Genomic DNA, 17,079 nt, shown 5'->3' on the forward strand with positions numbered 1-17,079 from the left:
TAGGTTCTCCTTTATATCATCCTCAAATATCGATCATAGTCATCAAATTTCTTTCCATTAACAATCATGGCTCAAGTTTTAACTCCACCAAGTGAATGGGTTATTACGAACTTATTAGTCCGACTTCACTTTCCTCTACTCTTGGTCAAAGGAGTATATCATCATATCACCCTTTCATTAGAAGCATTTACTTAAAATATTTCCAACAATAGTTTATGTCTCATGTGGCATCTCAAACCCGAACATCGGCAATCAATTCTTGTTATTTAATCATCACTTATGATTACACAAGGTGGTTTTCTAAGATAAAGAGTCACGCAGCCTCTTGTCTATAATCGGTGTTGCAATCACTGACTATAAACAAGACTCTACGTCGACTCCACTACTCCACTATTTAACACAAGAATATCCTAGGACTCAACTAAACCTAGGGCTTTGATACCACTATTGCAATGACCTTTCCCCAATCGCTGTCGACGTCCAAGACTTCCGAAAAAGACCAGCCAAGTCTCGAACAAGCCTGTCTAGAATTTGCTCGTTAATCCACTACATTCAATCACCATATAATATTGATACTTTCATATACTAAATTGAACCATAAATATAAAAATCAATACAAACTTTTTCCTTTTATTCGTAACTATATGTATTAAAATCTATAATCTCCAAATTAATGCTTATATAAAAATTTAGAATTCGTTTACAACTTAATAAATAAAATGCTATGACTTGACCTCTAACAGCGGAGTGACTCGGAATAAATTGCTAAGAGATGCCTTTACCTATTCATGGTGGACCGAACACGTCACTGACTACACGCTAGGCTAATCCTTATCTGCAAAAGGGGAAATAAAGGGGTGTGAGTCTCATAGACTCAGTGATAATCATCGACTCGGCGAGTAGGGCGTAGATGGAAAACAAACAAATGGCAGATCAGTTGAGTATAAAAATGCAAGATTATAAAAGCAACACGTTTCAAACGAGAGTTTGTGCCTTATATAGAAATCGAGAATTTCTTATAAAATATAAATCGAGGTAATAAAGTTTTTCACATCAAAATATATTAATAATCATTTTTGAATCAAATCAATAAAATTTAGCAAGCTTCCGCGAAACCAAATAATATCTAAAATCATGCACAAATCATAACTCGCCCTATATGTGAGGAATTACAGATTCATTTCACAGATAAACAAATAGGGGAGCTACGAAAAACCGTTTAATTCCATTTTCACCATGCAGAGAAATATAATTCATAATATTAAAACTTATTTCAACTCATATAAAACCATTACATTTTTGTCAAAAACAAATAACATGGCTTATGACTTTCTTAGAAACTTGGCTTGTGCCAAAATCATTCTCATACTCGGTTGTCAGGGATACCTTGACCTGGGGCTATCCCAACCGAGTCCGCCAAGGCTGTTAAAAAGTCATGTACGTATAAATCATGTTTTTTATTTTGAAAACATAGTCGTTCCTTGGCATTGGCTGAGTTCACCCTCACGTGGTGGTTTGGCGTGAAGTGAACTCTAAAGTTGTACCTCGGGAGTTACCCTACACGCCTCTCCAACCAAGGTAAGAATATAACGGGGTTACCATGCCCCTCTAATAGGCTGGTCAACGGAACCTGCCCACTGCAGCAAGCTAAACCCACCATACAATAAAATTTGCAATAGCATGACATGGCAATTATTTTACAACCCAACCTATCAAGGCAAACAACAGTTTATACATTTTCAACACATTTACCAATCCAGCCAATCATGCCCATATTATCATAAGCCATTCGATTCAAAATACAATTTATAACACAAGAAGTAGCAGTTTCCAATTACTCTTGAATTTCTTGGTTAAAAATGAAATCACCATTTAAAAGAATTCAAATTTGATCTGCAAGGGGATATTTTAAATCTTTCTCAAAATATTCAAAATATCGGTCCCCACATCACGTTAAAACTCTCTTTTCGTAAAATGTTCATTGTAAATATTTGCATGATATTTTGTATCAAAATAGCATGGTGAATATGTAATAAATTTCATGAATGCACACCACACAAACAATAAGGCATAATTTTCTTTCATGTAAATCTTTTCGAAAAGCTTATTCCCAGTTTAAAGCATTTTACGTCTAATATATATATATATATTTCAAATGATTTCTAAAAATAACTTACACCCACAATTCCTTAAAATTCTATCAACGCATGCTTTCTATAAATTTTGCACTTCACGTAAAATATACGTACATGTATATATATACAGAATTTTTAAAATTTACACCCCCTACTCACCTCATAATAGTGGGATATTACTTCCCTATTGATTCATATGCGTATATAATTATTCCTATTTGTCGATCACTCACTTCGTTTAGTACGCCTCCACGACAAGCTTTCCTAGCAACAATCTAAACTCAGCATACTTAATCACACATTTGTATGGGTAGCAACTTAATTAAAAATTCCTTAAGCAACTTGCATATTTTTCGTCCAAAATATGCACAATATTAAACTACCCATAAACTTTAAAATATAACATTAACTTACCATTGGCCCTTTTTCATTTCTTTATGACCTTTGAAGCCCCCCTTTCATGGGCTTTTCCAATTTTTCCTATTTGGGCTAAGCCCATTTATCTCCTATTGGGCCATGCCCATTTTTATTTTCTATTTCTTTTCTTTTCTTTTTCTTTCTTTTTCTCTCTTCCATGTTTCTTCTTCTTCTTTTTTTCTTTCCAACCCGTCACTCCCTTCACCACCGTGGCTTCCTCTCTTCCTTTCCTCTCAAAATCGATCACCAAAAGCCTCATTTTCTCACCCTTTTTGTTGCCATTTTCTGCTCTAAAATCAACAAATTTTCAGCTCAAATTTCCAACAACAAAACTTCTTAATTTTGGCAGCAAAAAGCTGTCCAATTTTCCTACACAAACTATCAACAAATAGCTCTAATTTTTCTGCACAAATTGGTGGCAAACAGCTCAAATTTTCAGCAACCAAAGTTGTCTTTCAATGGCAGCAAAAACCTCAAAAAATTTCCAGCAACATAACCTAAAAATTCAGCAGCAAAAATCTTAAATTTTTAGCATCAAAATCCCTCTAAAAAGCACCAAATTTTCTCTCTCAAAGTGCAGCAAATATCAGCTTCTTACCTCATAAATTTTTAGCTTTCTTCTTCCTCCAAAAATTGCAACAAAAGCTCTCTTTTTCCTTCCTCAAAGTGTAGCAAAACCGTTCTCTTTTCTCTTCCTCTCCCACGGTTTTTTCTTTCCTTTATTTCTCTTCTCCCAATCTCAACCGACTTCCTCTCCTTTTTCTCTTTTATCTCTTTTTCATTTCTTTCATCTCACATGGTCGGCCCCACCATCATTTCTACATTCTTCTTTTTTGTTTTCTTTATTTTTTTGTGTCTTTCTTCCTTTCTTTTGCTTTTATTTTTGTTTTGCTTGTTTTTACTCATATGGGATTGAAATTGAAAGTCAAAAAAACTTGTGCACCTTTTCCATCCGCTACACACTTTTCTTTCTTTTGTTTTTGTCCTCATTCCATTCTTGACTCATGTGGCCACTCATGTACATATAAAAATATTGTTTGACTTTTCAACATCTTTTCTTCATTATTTTATGATCCCTTTTATTTTCAATTTTATTTTTATTTCTTCAAAATAATAAAATTTACATATTATGCCTTAACTTCATTTTATTTAACACGCCTCCCTCAAATTTTCATATTTTAAAATTAATTCTTTCGACACGTGTAAAAATTCTAATTTCCTTCTATCTTCCTTTTCTTACATGTGTATAATCAAAATATCGAGATAGCATTTCAACGCGGTGTCACCATAATATTTAAATATTTCTTACCCGCGTTAGCTCCATTTAATAAAATCACGCTGACACAATTATCGTCGTTTTCCTTCAAAATTCTTCTTTACTTCTTCTCCTCCCACTTAAATTAGTCATATTCCATTTTTCATGACTAATTCCGACAACATATAAAATATTAATATTTTTATATTATTTTATTAAATAAAATATTATTTTATTTTAAAATTTTTCACTTGCCTTCTTTGGTCCCGAAACACATCATTACATATCGGTTTACTTTCGAATCATCCTTTAGCTTACTAATTCCTATCCAACAAAATATTATTATTTAATTATTGTTTTTGCACGCGCGAAGCATTTTATTCTTGAACGCTCCTTTCATCCTTTGTCGCTCTTTAGCACACCAATTCACATCAAACGATCATTCGTTTGATCAATAAAGTCTTATTTGTGACCGACGAGGGTGCGGGGTATTACATAGTTTCACTTTAAATGAATTTTTTAGACATCTAAACTTATTTTTGATTATGAAATATGTGTTTTCCACTCGCATACTACATTTTTAACTAGTTTCGAGATTTTCGAGGAAAAATAATCAAAATGCCCCTGTGAGAAAAAAATTATATTTTCATTGTTTTTATTTGAAAATAGTTTGTAGTCTCTCAAAATATGACACTTAACAACTGTTGCTCACAAGGGAAGTGCAAAAACTGATTTTAAAGCCTTGCGAGGTTTCGGTTGGCATTTCGGACAATGAATGTCTATCAGGGACGTCGCGACGGTTGTAACGAGCTCGAGGGGAGCACTGGGTCGTGACAACATAAGCCAATGATGACCCTGCTATGTGCGGTGGGAGTGCACATGAGCTGATGATGACCCGACTATGTGCAAATAGAGAGTGCACATGAGCCAATGATGACCCAGCTATGTGCGGTGTGAGAGTGCACATGAGCTGATGATTACCCGACTATATACGAGTAGGGAGTGCACATGAGCTGAGTGTGGCGGCATGGTATGCATGATGATGTATGTATATATATATATATATATATGTTATAGAAAGTTTATGAAAATATTTGTGAATGTGTTGTATGTTGGCATTGTTAATTGCTCTCAAATTGCTTTTCATTTCAGCAAGAAAATGGCTTTTTGATGTAACAAGACCCCTTCAAATAAATTGCTCTGTTTCTCGCTGCAGCGAGATTCATTTTCACTACAGCGAGAAACTCTCGGGTAGGCAGCCTTAATCCATGCTCTGAATTTTACTGCAGCGAAAAGGGATTCTCGCTACAGGGAGGAAATTTTACTGCAACGAAAATGGATTATCGCTACAGCGAGAAACTCTCGGGTTTGGTTCAGAACCTATGATCTGAATTTTGCTATAGCGAGAATGCCTTTTCGCTGCAGCGAGATTCCTTCTATTATGTTTACCTTGTTTGCATATTGCTATGGTTTTCACTCATTTATCTTCATTGTTGGTCATGGGTTTTTCAATACTAAGAGATTACTAATCAAAGTTTTAAAATAAGGAGTTTTAACAAGAAGTTAAGTTAAATTGCATTGTTTTAGCAAAAGTGCATCATGATTTTAAAACTTTTCGTATCGTATGCTTGTTCCCTTCTTATATTCACTAACTAAGTTTTATACTCACTCTTTTAAACTTCATGTTTTTAGATTCGGAGACAGTTAGGACCTAGATTAAGTTGTCCACGTATGCTCGCCTTCTTGGTAGGTACTATGGCATCTAAGTAGCTGTTCCTTCACCTACAGTCACTCCGTTGATGGTCAAGAGTCTTATGCTTGTGTATACGTATAAGTAATGTAAACCACTAAGATTCATGTTAAAAATCAAATATGTATATTGGATTACTGATGCCATTATAGGTTGGCAAACGGGTGACATTATTTTAACATAATACAAATGTGAATATTGGATTGCTATAAAATGTTATTGAAATATTTATAGTTGAGAATTACAATATGTAGTTTTAGAAATGATAGCTGGGAATGATGATCGGGATAGCATAAAAAGGCTTGTTTAGGCTTAATGGGCTATGCCCATTAGGCCCATGCGCCGGTCATGGCCTAAAAATTGGGCTGTGATAGTAAATCTCCAAGAAATTCACAATACAAGCATTCGGATCATCATTGTGTAACTTGCCAAATCACACTAAAGTTTGAATCATCTGAATGATTGCATGCTTGAACTCGAAGTTATTAGCTTGAATATCTAGTCTTCAAATGTTAGAGTGAAGGCCTTGCACAAGAGGAATAGCATATTCTCACAAGGACTTAGTCTCTTCTTCTTTAGCCATTGTGTGGAGATGAGTTGAAGCTTGTAAATTCTCTAAGGATGGCAATGGGTACCTGGTTATAGGGTACCCGCGAATACTCGACCCAATTATTTAAGGTTAAGATATCCTATAACTGAGTTTGGGACAAGTTCAGGTAGTAATTTCACTACTTGTATCGGGTTCAAGTACCACCCCTTGGGTACTCGTTACCCGAACCCAATTACTATTTATAAATATTTTATTATTATTTTAATAATTAAATTAAAATTTTACAATTTTTACCAACTTTACAAGCAATTTTTTTGTTAAAAACTAACAAATATATGAAAAGTATGGTTACTTTAATTATTAATATGATGACATTAATATATTTAAATTAATAAATTATTAGATTGTTAATTATGTTTAAATAATTTTAATATTCTATCTATTATAAAGGAATATAATTGCTATTATATATATATATATATACTTTTAATATAAATATATTTACTTTCTATTTTGTGTTAACATTACAAAAATTATGACTTATAAAATTATTAATTATAATATATATACTATTGTTTATATAATCTTATAATATATATACTTAAAGAAAGCTTTTGAGATTAGAATAGTTTTGGAACCTAAATGTTTTTTTCAATTTCATGAAATTAAGAACAAATCCTTATAATTAATTAAATTAATTCATGAAACTATTACTATTAATTAACTTGTAATGTCTTTTAATATATATATTTTATATATATATTAGATTCATTTATAAGGAACATAATTACTATTTTATATATATTAAAATATTTTTTATGTATGCGTGTGTGTGTGTATATGTACTTTAAATATAAATATATTTACTTTCTATTTTATGTTAACATTGCAAAAATTATAACTCATAAAATTATTAATTACAATATATATACCTTTGTTTATATAAACTTATAACATATAAGTCTAAAGGGTAGTTATGAGATTAGAAAAGTTAATTAGGTAATTGGGTACCCATGAAGAAGATTTTAATAATTTTTTATTTAATCGGGTATTTAAACAGGTTAGAGTAATTATAAGGTAATGGGAATGTATTAGAGTTAGGGTTAGGGTTAAGAAAGTAATTTTTGAAATTATTCGGGTAGTTAATAGGGTTAGGATATATGGTTTTTAATAGGGTTAGGGTTCGAGTACCTAGAAATTAACAAATACCCTACCCGTTGACATCCCTAAAATTCTCCTTCAAAACATTTTGAAAAGTTTTGTCGATTTTCGGATCAAAAGCAACAATTTTCAAATTTCTAACTCTTTGCATACAACGACCAAAAGTACTTGAAAATAAAGAAAAAAGAAAGTTTAAATTAAGACTAAAATTTCTTGGTATTAATATTAACAAAAATTAGTAAAATAATCCCGACAACAACATCAGAAACTTGTTATTGATTTTACTACGCAAGTACACATATCACTAATAAGTAATATAGTGAAGAGTAGAGTATTGTTCCCACGAGGATTTCTTACCAAAATTTGTTAATTACTAAAATTAAAACAATTTAATTTTATCCAAACACACAATTTAAATGAAAAAGTAAAATAAAAAACAAAACTAGCAATAAGAATGATAATCTAAACTTGAGAAATTAATCAGAAAAAGCCTAGGACTATAATTTTCCTCAACATTTCATTTGAATCTCTTCTATTCTCTCATAACTTAGTAAATCGAATGAGTTGTTAACCTATAATTCTAATTTATTTATAAGTATCTTTCGATATTCTTATAAAATATCTCCTTCAACCAATTCACTATATTCCTATACAACTTAAATTAAAGAAGACTCATTAAGCTTAGACTCTAATATTGGCTACATATGACATGTAAGTATATTCCTATCTCACACACGAAACAAATCATTCAATCAACTAAATGAATTTGAACATATGCTATTCCATCCATGACTTACACTAAATTCTCTTTTCCAAGTTTATTTAGGCTACCCAATCAATCTAATTGATGATCAACTAATCAAACGCATTAAACACAAGATTGGAATAAACAACTAAACTCCCATTAATCATAAGAAAGAGAAAGTACTAAAAATCTAAACTACATATTAAATTCAATTACATCCTAGAAAAATAAATTTAGCTCATCCTAAATATTGAAAACATAATTCAAAGAAGTTTAACCATTAATTACAATACAAGAAAAACCAAAAAGAAACAAAAAAGAAAAGAAAACTAGAGATTTGTCGGATCTTCAATTTCAATCTTTCAAAGTCTTTCTTGCTTCTTGTATGCTTGACGACTACTTTTCCTTCAGAGAAACCTAGTTCAAACATGCCTTTTTATTACTCCAAATGTGCCTTTAAATAGCCTCTAAAAAGCCTACTTCAAATCAAATCCAGAAAAAATTTAAAAAAGATATCATTTTGGTGTCATGGCACCCAACTCTTAATGCCTTGGTGCCGCGACCTTGCTTTTTTGGCATCGCAGTGCCCTACTTGCTACCCTTTGCAAGCCAGGCCTCATCTTCTTGGTAGCATAACACCCACTCTTTCATGGCCACAACGCCCAACTTGTTGGTTTTTGGCTCTCTTTGCTTTTCTTCAGGATTCAAACTCCGTTTCATCAACACCTCTAAAAAAACATTCAAACTAAGTTACTCACATAAGACATTGAACTTAACTAACATAAAACTTATCCAAAATCATTAAAATTAAAACTACTTAAAATAATTAAAACAAAACTTTAAGAAACAAATTAAAAACAAAGAATTCTTAATTAAATCTCAAGGATTTAGCTAATTCCAATACTCAAAATGTGATAAAATAACTCTATGAACTAAAGTTACTAATTAGCACAATGATTTGAGTTTGGATTTTACTAATTAGCACAATGATTTGAGTTTGGATTTCAATTTCTTGAGTTTGGTAAAGTGAAAACGAGTTTTAAGGACTATGAAATGTGTCTATAGACTTTAATTTTCAAACAAAATGGTTTGAATAGGTTTGAAAGCTAAAAACTACAAGACATCTATAGATTTTGAATGAGGTATCGATACCTCATGAACAGGTATCGATACCTCTTGAATAGAATGGTCTTTTAAGGTATTTTATACCAAAAGTATTGATACTTGTTGATAAGGTATCGATTCTTATGGTCTATTTTCACCAAAATTACTATGTTCTACCTTGTTTTTTGGCGAGAATGCTTTGGCCACCTAATTTGAACTAGTGAATTTTTTCAATATGTGATATACTCCTATATAGAATTTTAAAGGAAAAGTCATGAACACCTCAACATCTAACAAAATCCTATCCATCCATCAATCATTGAAAATGCTTGAAAATACCTCTTAGAAACTCAAAAATGACAAAATCATGTGTCAAGCTCTGAGCATTATATATAAGATGTTAAAATCATATATATAAAATAAGATAAGATAAGCTAGTATAATAAGTTATATTAATGTATTAACATATCAATAACTTGATATATTAATAACAAAATTTTCATATAGTTTCATTATATATTGCATTATGTTTAATTTTATATAGATTTCTTATATCAATGACATGATATTAATGTCTAAGAAAAGATTTATCATATAAATTGATTTTTTGGCATTAGAAATTTGAATATATTTTATTCTTTGTTGTTTTGATGTCTTGATGATGCAATTTTTTTACCATTAGAAATTAATTCATATATAAACATGAAAAAACTGTGTAAGTGTATACATGCAAAAATCTTTTAAAATACATTAAATTCAACGTTGGTTAAGTCGGATTACAAGTTTTATTTTTTTAACCTAACATACTTCACTTAGCCGAAATTCATAACTGACTTATCAATTTAACTAAATTAACCGAATTGAATTAATTGAAATTTATCGGTTAATTTGATTAAGTTGATTTTGATGGACTTTTATACACTTTTAATGATGGGTATATAACGACTCGTCTGTACAGTAAAAACATTGTTTACGGGGAGATTTTTCCTTTTTTGTGTAAGTTACTACTTTTCTAAAATTTTTCTTAACAAAAAACTTTTCTGGTGTTGAAATTAAACTTTGTCTGCGGGTTCAGTGACTCGCCAGGTCACGAGCATGATTTCTTATGCTCGGACTCCACTAAGCTGAGAGATGATATTACATTAATTACAATAATTTTTATTTAATTTTAATTTTTAAAATAATATATTAAAATAATTAATTTAAAATATATATTTTAATATTTTAATTAACCGAGTAAGAACCTACACCTAACTTTTAAAAGCATCAACGGAATCAGTCCGACCGACAGCGTACACCTGTACTCGAAAATGGCAATTCATCCATATGAATTTTTGACCCTAAATTTCAAGCAGCAGTAGTCCAGTCGTCCACCTCCGCGGAGACACCGCCGCGTGTGATACCCCTCCGGTAACTTGACTAATGAAACACCCCGCAGGTGCATAACACGCTCCCTATCTTCGGGTGGGAAAAATCCGGAAACCCCACAATCAAAGTTCCCCTCCACAATCGAACCCTATAACCTGCACTTTGTCGTCGCATTCACGCTCCCGAATATGCTATCTTGCAATTGGTTCGTGTTGAACACGCGAATCAATACAGCGGGAGTTGAACACTTCCTATCCACCCTATGATACTTCCCGAGCACGGCTCTTTTGATGCACCCACACGCTTCTCTCGAGTCGTTTGTAAGCACGAGGGCACTCCTACCGTACACCTGTAAGATAAGGATAGAGAGAAAATAATCGAGAGAAAAAAAGAACAGAGCTTCTTAGAGAGAGAAAGAGAGTGGTGAAGAGAGAGAGAGAGAGAGACTCAGAAGAAGATCTGAAATCGAACAACCGAAGGTAAGGAGCCGAAATTTCCTTGAGAATTCCCTCTTCCTTTGTTTCCCTCTTTCATTTCGTTTGCGTATATATTGATATTAGATGGCTGTAGTTTAATTTTGTAGATCGAGGAGGGTTTTTTTTCTCCTAGACGTGTTGCGTTTCTCGTTGGATTTGGTGGTTAAAACTTGGGGGAACTCAAGTTTGGGTGAATTTGAGGAGGTTAAATTAGGGTTTTGATGGAAGTAGTAAAACCCTAGTTTGGATTGATTGGAGGAGGTGAATTGTGTTGTTGGAGATTGGAGAAGGGTAAATTAGGGTTTTAGGCCCTACTATATATGTATGGCTTCGGCGACAGTTGTTGGAGAAGGAAAAGATGGTGCAAGAGAGAAGCAGAGGTACACAGAGAGCAAGGTTTATACTAGGAAAGCGTTTAAGGGTCCCAAGAAAAACAATCTTGTCAATACCACAGCTAAGAACAGCAACAACGCCGACGACGACGACAACAACAAGAACAGCAACAACAACAATAACAGCAGCAGCAACAACAACAACAACGTCAACAGCACTGCTCTGAACAACACTGCTGTCACCGCAAACGCTGTCACATCGAATGACGACGGCAATGCTAATGACAAGAATAATGACGACAACAACAACAACGACAACTCTGCTGTAGCACCACCTCAGCCTCTGCCTTTGGAGGATATGAATTCCGCCCACCAACAGCCTGTTCCGTATGTAGATACTGCAGTTTCTGATGACTCTTCGAATCTTAACAAACACCAGGTTGTGGCAAGCAACGGAGCAGTGAAGTCCAGTTCAGAGAACCGGGTTAAGATCAATTTGGCTTCAAGGTCAAAGCAGGAGATGCGGGATTTGAGGAGGAAGCTGGAGAGTGAGCTTGATCTGGTGAGGAATTTGGTGAAGAGAATTGAAGCTAAAGAAGGGCAAATAAGTGGTTTTAGTAATTCCCGTCTTCTGTTGAATGACAGTGTTGATTATGGACTGAAGAGGGTTCAGTCAGAGGTGGCTTCAGTGGGTATTCCTCAGGAGCCTGTTAGGCAATCAAGGCCCTTGAACCAGTTGAGTATTTCTGTCTTGGAAAATAGCCAGGGTAATGAAAATTTGGAGAAGGAGAAGAGAACACCAAAGGCGAATCAGTTCTATCGAAATTCTGAGTTTTTGCTTGCAAAAGATAAGTTTCCACCCGCTGAGAGTAACAAAAAGTCAAAATTGAACGGGAAGAAGGCAGGAGGAGGTGAATTCACTCATGGGTTTGGCATGGGTAACAAGTTCTTTAAGAGCTGTAGTTCTTTGCTTGAAAGGCTAATGAAACATAAGCATGGTTGGGTCTTTAATGCTCCTGTTGATGTCAAAGGTTTGGGTTTGCATGATTACTATAGCATCATTAAGCATCCCATGGATTTGGGTACTGTGAAATCGAGGCTTAACAAGAACTGGTACAAGTCACCTAGAGAGTTTGCAGAGGATGTGAGACTGACATTTCGCAATGCTATGACATATAATCCTAAGGGACAAGATGTTCATGTAATGGCGGAGCAGTTATCAAAGATATTCGAGGACAAATGGGCTGTTATAGAGACAGATTATATTCGAGAGATGAGACTTGCAATAGAATACGAAGTGAGTCTTCCTACGCCAACACCAAGAAAGGCACATCCAATGCTACCACCTCCACTTGATATGAGAAGGATCTTGGATAGATCAGAGTCGATGATACGCCCTGTTGATATGAGACCAAAACTCATTGCTACTACTCCTTCAAGTAGGACCCCTGCTCCAAAAAAGCCCAAGGCAAAGGATCCATATAAGAGAGACATGACTTATGAGGAGAAGCAGAAGCTTAGCACTAACCTTCAGAGTTTGCCTTCAGAGAAGCTGGACAACATTGTACAGATTATTAAGAAAAGGAATTCAGCTCTTTTTCAACATGACGATGAAATTGAAGTAGACATTGACAGTGTGGATACTGAGACTCTCTGGGAGCTTGATAGATTTGTGACCAACTACAAGAAAAGTTTGAGCAAAAACAAGAGAAAAGCTGAACTTGCCATTCAAGCCAGAGCAGAAGCTGAGCAGATCGTACCTGAGAAGGTAAAGCTTTCTGTCATAGTTTCTTATGTAATCATCTTATCCCAAGAGTAGCTGAGTGAATGCTTATGTTTTATTTAGTTGCAGACCACCCCTGCTCCTGTTTTGGTGGAAGTGCCCAAAGAAGCCACAACTAGTAAGTTTTCATGTTATGAGAGTTGATAAGTACTTTGGTTTCTGCATGCTTGATTGGACTGATAACTAAAAATTTATACGCTTCTACCTGCAGATGATCAGAATTTGTCCACTTCATCACCTGTTGAAGTTGACAAACGGGGAGATAATGCTAGTAGGTCGAGTAGTTCAAGTAGCTCTAGCAGTGATTCTGGGTCTTCTTCAAGTGGTACTGTGATTTATTTCTAACTATTTTTTTTTGTTTTCTTTTTTGGTACTTTCTCTCTTATTGTTCTAATATATGTAATGTTTGTTGCAGACTCTGATAGTGAAAGTTCCTCAGCGTCTGGGTCTGATGCTGGTCACTCGCCAAGGTCTTGAATGTTTTTCTGTCAGGTAGGATAAAATGTTCATGTGTCTTACAAAAATTCTTGATTTAAATATGCTTCAGAGTTGTTCTATCATGTGGTAGTTTCAAACTCATATGTATTTGCTTGATTTCAAGTGCATCTTCTGCTGTCGAATTGTGTACAATTTTGTTTATATGTGATGCTTTTGAATAGTATGAATGGTGGTTAGTGATGACATTTGATGTGAATGATGGTGAATATCTTTGCATGGAAGTATCACTATGTAAGTGAGCACATGATAACTTGAATTAAAATTTAGATGAGTAAGCAATTGTGGTTTGTGAGTCCCGAAGGCAACATCTCAATGTTTAAAACCTGAGACTTCAGCTTTGAGGTCTCTGGTAATCATGAGGGAAGAGTGAGATTTGTAAGATCAAGAGAGCTACCTCCTTTTCTGCAACTTGGAATCAACAGGTTTCCACATGTTAGCAAAGAGAACAGAAAATTTGCGGACCTTGGGTGTATTGGCAATTAATATCAATTTTTGAGATGAAGATGTATGGTTTCAACATTGGATGATTTGAGGCTATATAACCAAATATTGAACAATTGTCTGTTAAAAAAGATAGCTTTCTTTTTGGCAAGGGGGATATCTATGATGAATGAAATGAGAATGCATCTTTCTGAGAAGCAACACTGATTCATATTATTGTGCCTTTTTGTAACTGGATATGCTGCTGTAATTTAACAATGGAAAGAAGACATTATGTTAGTGATGGAAAGAGTGATGTTATACTTGAAATTGGTAATAAATGTTCATTCATGCTGTGGCAACTCATTAGAGGTACCAATATCTGGGATTTGGCTTGTAGATGCTATTCTTGTAGTATAAACTTTTTTAATAAATATGGTTTTTGGCATACAGCTTTGGGGGAATCCTTTTGATGCTTTTTGGTTCTGTGATTTTATGATGACATTTAAAGTTTTAACTCTTCTGGTCTATTTGCATTATTAAAGAGTTTTAAATCCATCTTTGTTTCCTCTTTTTTAATCTTCAAAATTTGCTATTTTGTTTGTACTGTGAATAGACACGATAAGTCAAGAGAAATAAGTTTGCAATTCTTAGTACTTCCTTCTTGATTAAATTTTTCAGTTGAGCATCAGAAAGAAATTAGTTAATGAGAAATGCATGTCTTTTTCTTTTCTTTTTCTTTTTTTTTCGGGATAGAGTGAGGCATTTTTCTATGTGCAGATTTATATTAATTTTCTTGGGTTAAATACATGAAATGCCAATGACTATTATGAGCAACCACTCCAATATGTTCAGTGCAGTCTGCTATTTTTATTGACCGAAACTACATATATTTATATATTTGTGAATATATCCATCTGATCTTCTTGTGGACATCTCTGTTCTTCTGACTGGACTTAGGTGAATAACAAGTCAGTTAATCTATGATTTTTATCAACTTAATAAAATTTTCCAGCAAAGATACCTTTGTGTTTGTGAATACATCCACCTGATCTGTTGGAGGGAGACATGTCTGGACTTCACAGAATAGTGAGTCAACCATGTGATTTTGATAAACTTTCCAGTTAAAAATTTCTGATCTAGTTTGCAGTGGCCCATGGGCTATGTTGTTTAGACTTGGTTTGATTATCGTATGTTGGTCTGCTAATAACTATGCGGAGCCTTGAGTTTGGCAAAGCATCATATTGCAATCCAAATATGGGATGTCACAAGTATATCATTTTGTTTCTTGTGGAATACAAAATTGGTTGAAAGCATTCTGATCATCCATCATCCTTTGAATATCAATGAGATTCAGGATTGCCATTAGCATCTTGTTCCTTATGGGAGCAAGGATTTTCTTAGGATCTGTTAGTTTAGAGAAAGTGAGATTTGATTTCTTTGAATTTCATTTGCCCCTCAAAAACATATTTTTATGTTCATGTTCTATTGAATCTGTATGATGGCCCTGAATATCTTTTCCTAATTGGTAAATGGTGGAGGTTTACTGCATGTTATTGACTAGTGTGCTGCTCGTCCAAACAAGCACCGTGTGCTTAAAATGCAGAATAATCTAGAATGAAATGCTTCCTTTTATTTTTATTGTAAATTTGGCAGGGGAAGTGTTTGAATGTCAAGAGATGCAATAAACATATATACATATAACTCAATATATATGAGTGATTTAGTTGTGCTGCTGCTGTTACTACTGTTATGATGATGGTGGTTATAGATGTTTCCTTTCCCTCTTTGATTTTATGCACACTTAAGTAGATTTAAGATGTTTTGATAAAAGTCCTGGTGTGTTTTTCTATTGATGTTTTGATGTATATTTTGTTTGAAATAAAGATGAAACCTCTTATGTGCAATTTTGCGAGTGAATGTGTTATGCAAAATGTGCACTTTTTGATAAGCTGATTACTTGGAGTACAAAAGGAAGAGATAGGATCAAATGCTTTTCTCAACTTTCAACTGTTAATAGTTTTTTACACTACCTTTTGACAATTTTCTACAACCAGTGATGATATTGTGGTTGACAATATTATAATTGTTATTTAGTTACTAATTGCTAATTTGTGTTGTATCTTTTGCAGTGGCTGATCAAAGAAATTAGAGTAGGTGCTGATCCATTGTGATCCTGAAGCTTTGCGAGTTATGTTTATGATTTTGAAGTAGCATTTGGTGTATAGTGAAGAAGTTTTTGGTGCCTCGAAGGGCTCCTGCCATTTAGCCGCTGGAGAGTGGGTCTGTTAGCACTCTACATGTGGACTATCTGTATAATATTGGTAGAATGTGGTCATGGTTAGGAAAAGTAGGGTTTGTTTGCGTAGCACGTGTACATTGCTAACTACTGCTGCTCATCCTAGTTTCAGGGACATGGTTTTTGGTTTATTATGGCAGATTCAGGATTCTTTTGATGTTATATACAGAAAATAGCATTGTAATTCAAGTTGATGAAGTCATAATTGCTTCACATTAAATAATCTCTGTGAAAGGGCACTTGTCTGATTTGTTTGGTTGTTGGCAGATGCTTTTCAGCTTTATCATAAATTGTTTTTTTTTTATCTTATCTTATTAGAGTAGGAGTAGTTAAATGATATGCTTTGACTTGAGTCGGAGGGTGGGGGTGAAAATTTACTACTATTTTATTATTTTTTTAGATTAAATATTTAAATAAGTTTTTAAATTATATTAAAAAAATTAATTTGATTTTTATTTTTTAAATTATATTTAAATAAAGCTTTGAATTTTTATTTTAAGACAAATAATTTTTTTTTAATTATTGATTAGTTTTCATTAGTTATCGATACATGTGATATTTTTATATCGTGTTATTTTTTACATGACATATACATGTTTACTTTTTTACATATATATTCAATTTTAATCAATAATATTTAATGTTATATCATTTGTTAGGTAGCAGATGATATGATATAAAAGTATCATAAAAAGATAAAAGTTGAATTGATTTTTTAGACATAGTTAATGTGAGCATTTAAATTACATTGTGTAATATTTGGTAAGAAAAAATCTATGTAATATA

The 17,079-nt window shown here is 33.4% G+C and overlaps 1 protein-coding gene and 1 long non-coding RNA gene across 4 annotated transcripts; one reads left to right on the forward strand and one right to left on the reverse strand.

Moving 5' to 3' along the window:
- LOC108661755 lies at nt 253-3,233 on the reverse strand. The gene is made up of 3 exons (XR_001927535.1): nt 2,550-3,233; nt 783-835; nt 253-520 (listed from the first exon to the last, which is right to left on the reverse strand). It is a non-coding gene; the product is annotated as an uncharacterized LOC108661755 (long non-coding RNA).
- LOC18612987 (transcription factor GTE4) lies at nt 10,414-16,559 on the forward strand. Of its 3 annotated transcripts, none has more exons than XM_007049986.2 (6): nt 10,414-10,964; nt 11,056-13,061; nt 13,140-13,194; nt 13,288-13,401; nt 13,492-13,568; nt 16,127-16,559. In XM_007049986.2, exons 2-5 carry the CDS (start codon nt 11,286-11,288, stop codon nt 13,551-13,553), a joined length of 2,007 nt encoding a protein of 668 aa, XP_007050048.2. In that variant the 5' UTR covers nt 10,414-10,964; nt 11,056-11,285; the 3' UTR covers nt 13,554-13,568; nt 16,127-16,559. The 3 variants fall into 3 exon arrangements, with proteins under 3 accessions (XP_007050048.2, XP_007050049.2, XP_007050050.2); XM_007049987.2 differs by having other exon boundaries at nt 13,146-13,194; XM_007049988.2 differs by having other exon boundaries at nt 11,069-13,061.

Source organism: Theobroma cacao, chromosome 1, assembly GCF_000208745.1.
Source record: "Theobroma cacao cultivar B97-61/B2 chromosome 1, Criollo_cocoa_genome_V2, whole genome shotgun sequence".
NCBI lineage: Eukaryota > Viridiplantae > Streptophyta > Magnoliopsida > Malvales > Malvaceae > Theobroma > Theobroma cacao.